The sequence below is a fragment of the Taurulus bubalis genome (genome assembly GCF_910589615.1).
Source record: "Taurulus bubalis genome assembly, chromosome: 4".
NCBI classification, from domain to species: domain Eukaryota; kingdom Metazoa; phylum Chordata; class Actinopteri; order Perciformes; family Cottidae; genus Taurulus; species Taurulus bubalis.
Genome location: NC_136592.1, coordinates 10,860,441 through 10,866,542, shown reverse-complemented (window position 1 = coordinate 10,866,542; position 6,102 = coordinate 10,860,441). Strand labels below are relative to the sequence as shown.

The 6,102-nt window shown below is 41.0% G+C and overlaps 1 protein-coding gene across 1 annotated transcript; it reads right to left on the bottom strand.

The window, feature by feature from the left end:
- Nucleotides 1–96: 96 nt before the first annotated feature.
- On the bottom strand, nt 97–5,899 carry LOC306735694 (ephrin-B2a-like; the record flags this gene model as incomplete). Its single annotated transcript, XM_079217197.1, has 5 exons — nt 5,790–5,899; nt 4,803–5,086; nt 3,579–3,671; nt 1,744–1,854; nt 97–491 (listed from the first exon to the last, which is right to left on the bottom strand). Exons 1-5 carry the CDS (start codon nt 5,894–5,896, stop codon nt 97–99), a joined length of 990 nt encoding a protein of 329 aa, XP_079073323.1. The 5' UTR covers nt 5,897–5,899.
- Nucleotides 5,900–6,102: the final 203 nt, after the last annotated feature.

Genomic DNA, 6,102 nt, shown 5'->3' with positions numbered 1-6,102 from the left:
TCGTGACCTTTGGTCCCACGTACTACAAACCTTCCTACTGTGTGTCTCAGACAGTGTAGGACTAGCAAACACAGACTGGCGTTAGAGCAGCAAACATCAGACTTTGTAGTAGAGGTTGGTGGGAGTCTTGGGCGTTATCTCCTGAACGATGTACACAGGGGGCCCGTAGTCGCCGCTCACGCGCTCATAATGACGACAGATCATGCTGTCAGAAGCCCGCATAGGAAAGACAGCGTCGCTGCGGTCCGAGTCGTTGTAGTCGCTGCCGATGCTGTCCCGCTTTGCCACGGCCAAAGTGTTGAGGGACACAGAGGCCGACTGCTGGCTGTCTGGGGCAAGGCGACGGTGACGGTGCCTCCACAGCACGACCAGCAGGATTATGACGACCAGGAGGAGGATCCCTCCGCCACAAAGCACCCACATCAACAGGCCGGGCTCTGAGCCGCCGCCGCCGCCACTGGGGTTTGTCTGTCCTGATTCTGAGTCCGAGTCTGTCACAAGAAACAGAGGAGAGACAGAAAAGAGGAAAATGAGAAGAAGGAGTGAACTAGGGCACACGACAGACTTTTAAAAGCAATTTCTCTCAGTTTGATCAGTTTATGTTAACATGAAAACCATCAGGCAAAACAGCACTCCAGAGAATATATGCTCTAATCTTTAGTGTCTTACTGGTAAACAACATGTTGCTTTTCTCTGAATAGGAAGGACAAGTTGGAAAATGGAACCAGTAAACAGTTTTAGACATTTTAACAAGACATTATACAATATGTGTGTCAGTTTTTAATCCAACCGGAAAGCCAATTAAACACATCCACATCAAGAGCGGCACCTCCAATTCCTTAGTGAATTGCAGCGTGAGAGAATAGTGTGCGTCAACAGCCCTCAAACATATTTAGTCTCTATGCTTTCTGGTGTAATTGTAAATTAATTAGGCTCTTATCGAGTGTTAACACAAAAAATTATCAATCTGTAGTGTGGATTTAGGACAGAATGAATATTAAGTTCATCAGCGTCGGTATAATTTATTGGATTTTTTCAAACTGTATAATTTGTTTAGTTATGTAGATACAGATGTCAGAAGTATGCAAAATATTTCCCTCTCTGGGGAAAATCAATAACAAAATGAAATTCAAAAAGATCCGTCTGTAAAAGACTGTATTTGCCTTTTTGCATGCCTGTTAAACCCAAATCATAAAGATGTGTAATAACCTTCCAAAGCATACTTTAAAAGATTGTTTAATGTAGTATCCCTTTACCTCCAGTGTAGGAAAAATAAGAAAACAACAAACTCAATCAGTAAAGTTAAAGAATAAATCACATTTGTGTTAGTCAACAAAACAAAACACTAAAACCAATAATGATTTGATTTCATCGGCCTTATTCCTCTCTGCCACAGAGCAGGAACTATTAGCAACACATTAATGCTAGCTGCTGCATTGGGCTTCTTCATTGGGAACAAGTTTATTTTTAGTTGATCCCACGTATACTCTCCTGCTTTGTGGCGAAAATTTGTCCTCAACAAATATTTACTCATCTTTGGTTAACAATGGCTAAAGACTGCAGTGCACCATTATTTTAAGTACATATTCTGCCTTTAAAAAAATACAGAATGTTACCCCTTTTGCATCACGCTAACAGGCTTAAACAAGCAAAAATAGAATTAATCTTAAAGATTATAAAGATAAAATGTGCCGAAACGTAATGGTACACCTCTGAAGATTTTCTTTTGCTTCGTCTTCATACCAGTTTTGCTTTTGCTATCCTTTTCTTTCGAAGAGGGGACCTTGGACTTTGGTCGTTTGGGTGGGAACCTGGTAGGGGACTCCTGGAGGATTGAAGGTGGATCTGAAGAGTCTGGAAAATGAAATGACAACACATAACTAGTAGCAGCAACATGCTGCACATCTCCTAATGTTCCCTGCATGGTGGTGAGTGCAGGTGTTCCTATTGTAACTATACTGACGTCTGTTGAATCATTCGCGTTTGGTGTCAGGATCAAAGCAAAAAGAGGTTTTTTCTTTCAGAGAATATTTTGCACTGGCAATCATTCAGGTAAAAATGCATCACTAACCTAAATAGACCACAAAAGTTGTGTTGTGAGTCACGACTGGGACTCTCGGTTCTTTCTTGACTGGAATCACGATTGCTTTTACTTTTTCCGCATTCATAACCCCGTCTCTGGGCTTTTTTACAAAGGGAATTTTGGGGAACCTATGGGTACTCTAGCAATGTTACAGTTGTATAATGTCGTAAAACTACCTAACTGTATATAAAGTAGTTAGAACTATAGCTCCACATCAACAAGACAATAATATGAGATGATGATAACACATTGATGCATCTGTATTAGCCATCTAATAATGATACACTTAGCTGATTATACTTTTGTACTTTTACTGAAGAAGGATATTTCTTGCAGGGCTTTTACTTGTAATGCAATATTTATATGTGTTATATAATGCAATATTTATGTGTTGCTTTATTGCTACCTTTGCTGAAGTAAAGCAACTGAATACTTCCTACACAACTCTGCTCTTTACAGCTCTCAGTCCCTCAGCTTTATGGAAGTGCAATATAGTCTTTAAATGGTCATTTTCAGTTTTAAAATGCTCAATCCGTGAATCCAAACCTAAACAGAAGGGTCGTGATACAACCAAAAATCTAAACACAAGACTGGAAACTGCAGGAATTTGAATATGTCGAGAGATTAAGATGAGATTACAACTAAATCTGAGTTATTAATGTGTTCTGTTGCTGTTAAAAGGTTTGTTTACATCAGTAGCGGTTTGTAAACATAGCAGGAAAACAGCTCCATATTTGCAGTTATGATCAATTGAGAAATGCAAAATGCTTATTTTTCATCTCAAATCCTTAAATAATTTATATGAATAATACTTCACATTTATGAGGTCACAAGTTACATGTTGAAGCTTGCAGAAATGTAGCTTTTAAAGTTTTTAGCAACACACAGAAACACAGCATCTGTTTAATGTATCTGGTGAATGCCAAAACACAACTATAAATGCCTGTTACGTCATATATGGTAACGTGGCTAACAGAAGGATAAATCATTTCATCATAACAATCTATTGAGACTTAAAGAAAAATAAAACAATGTTTCTGTGTTGATACTGTGATAAATATTTGAGACATTCAAAGTAATGGCAGTGTATATGTTCAGCATCTGTCGAAATACAATTTTAATTCATGCGGTGCACAGAATTTAAAAAAAGACTATTGGCTATTTTGATGTTCATAGAGGAGGAAAAAGATGATTGACAGCCGGAATGATTGCATGCAGGATAATACTGATGGCCTTAAGCTGCCAGCGGTTTGAATTAGGGATTTGAGATAATTCAGGACGACAATCTCTTTTCAAGAGAATGAATAGATGATCGAGTTTATCTGACCACTTAATAATTCCAGAGAGGAATGAAATTATTGTGTTACACATATAACAACCAGAGTGAAACAATTGTTGACATTGTTCCGTTTGTCAGTTATCAGTTTATCTTTTCATTCAAAAACCCAGCCACACACACACACACACACACACACACAAGTACACAAGTACTTACTTTGGCCGACTCTCAGCACCAGCTTCATGGATTTGGATCTGCACGCCCCTCCATTAGTATTATCCAGACCCTGCAGAGAGCCTGCAGAGGTGGCTGACATACAGAGAGAGACAGAGGGGAAGCAAACATTATTAAGTAATGTTTAACATTTTATATTTCATGCAATCATCGTAATACAAGATAATCAAGCAACGCATAGGTCCATTCTTTGCCGATTCAGCAGTTGCTGAATGTTGCAACTCGAAGGCAACAGAATGCAGCCACACTGTGATGTTGCATGCAGTAAGCAGATCATCACACAAGGACTGCACCAAATGAGAATTAACTGTTTTGTGTATGAAATGTCAGAAGACAGTGACGATCATTATCACATCAGAACGAATAAAAGCAACACATCCTCATATTTAAGAAGTGGGAACTGGAGAAGATGTAGCATTTCGCAAGGAAATAAATATGTATTCTTATTGAATCGAATAATCGTCTCACCTCTAAATTCAAAATGTGGACGAAGTGAAGAGGAACATTTTCAATTTTCACTTACATGAAATTGCTAAATATATTCAGACACACACACGCACACACCAAGAACTCTTGTTCAACCCGTCACTCCGCCCCCCACATACACACACACACACACACACACACACACACACACACACACACACACACACACACACACACACACACACACACACACACACATAGACTTGTTAGCAGCATTTAGGTCAGATAACAACATCTCACAGTCTACAAGCCACGTTGCCATGAAAGCTCCCATCAAATCTGCCTGATGCTGTAAAAGCCTTGTGTGATTTGGGGCATGTAAGCCCTTGGAATCACACTGGCCTGCCAGAGCGAAGTGTGCTGTCAGCGCGTGGCGAGGTGGATGAGGCTACATGGTCAGACTTGCTCTCTATCTCATGCATCACTTGCCACTAAGATGCTGGTTCAACCGACAGCGGCCCAATAACGAGGCCACATTTTTTTGACTCTCACGCAAACTGACAAATTGAGAGGGAGCCGAGGATGATGGCTTCCTTTTGACCCACGAGGTAAAAAGAAACAGTTGCTAGCATCGATTAAAATCCATCTGTGGGAACCAGCGGCCAGTGGCTGTGTTCTACAGATTTTTTAGCTTTCATATGCACAGAAACATACACAAGCGGGGCTCTGATATCATGTCTGTGCTGAACATGAGCCGTGAGGTTGCACACAGTGACTCACAGGTGATATAATAGTCCCTCCCCTTGAGGAACTCCAGACCCCACAGGTTGGGGCTGAACTCTTGGAACTTGAACGTGAATTTGACGTCCTGGTGAGGCTTGTCGCAGTTCAGCAGGGGCGTGTCCGTCTTGGCGATGGTGCAGCTCTCCATCTGGCTCCTGGAGACCAGGTACACGCGGTAGAACTCTTCACTTTCCCCCGAGGAAGCATCTGCCCGGGGACACACAATGTCCATCTTATCCCCGATCTGAGGGTACAGGACCAGACCCTGACCCGGACTAAATCTGTGTGTGAGATAAGATTAAGTGTGAAAGCACCAATTTCATACAACAACAAAAATGTCTAATCAAGTTCCGAAAAGGCCCCAAAGGTGACACCTTCAAATGTTTTGTTTAAGGTTAGGGTTAGGGCTTGGGCTTAAAGGGTTAAGAAACAAAGACATTACAGTTTAACGCTGGAACGATTAGTCGACCGCAAATTATTTTGATAATCGAGTCAAGCAAAAATTCAAATAATTCCTCTAGTTGCAGCCTCTTGGTCAAGAGGATGTGTCGCTCTTCTTTGTCTTGTGTGACAGTTAGATTTATATTTGGGTTGTTAGTGTTTTCTAAACAAAATAAGTAATTTGAAGATCTTGCATGTAAGGAATTTCCAGACATTATAAAACTCTGAATCAAACAAATCAGGAAAGAAATCTGCAAATTTATTGGTAAAGAAAAGAATAGTTAGTTGCAAAACATTCAACCATGATACAAAACATCACATGAGAATGTGTGCCTCATAAATGAATTAAAACGATTAATCTATTATCTAAGTGATTAATGGGCTAATTGTTTTAGCTCTAAAGTCCCTCACGTGACACATCAAAATTGTATTCTGATGGTTTTCAGTCAAATGCTTTCATCCTCTGATGAGCTGGATGAAATGATCAAAGCAGCAGCAGTAAGTATCACCATCCCTCAAGTGTGAACTGCTTCATGCACTTACTTTGTGTTGGAGCTGCTCCAGTGGATGGACCCCAGAGTGACTGCACGACATGAGCTGATGACGGCCAGCAGGATCCCGGCAGCGCAGCTGCATGTGATGCTCCCCATCACAGGAATAAATCGCAGGTCCACAGCGGCTCCGTATCATAAAACAGAGTGGAAACCGGTTAAAATGTGTTGTTGCCTCTGCATGTCTCCGGCGGCTCCAGGTGCGCGCACACGTGGACACATTCCCACTACGTTGCGAGTCCTCCTCCTGCAGTTGTGTGAGGTTTTCCACATTGTGCGTAATTGGCTAGAAAATCATTCGTGTG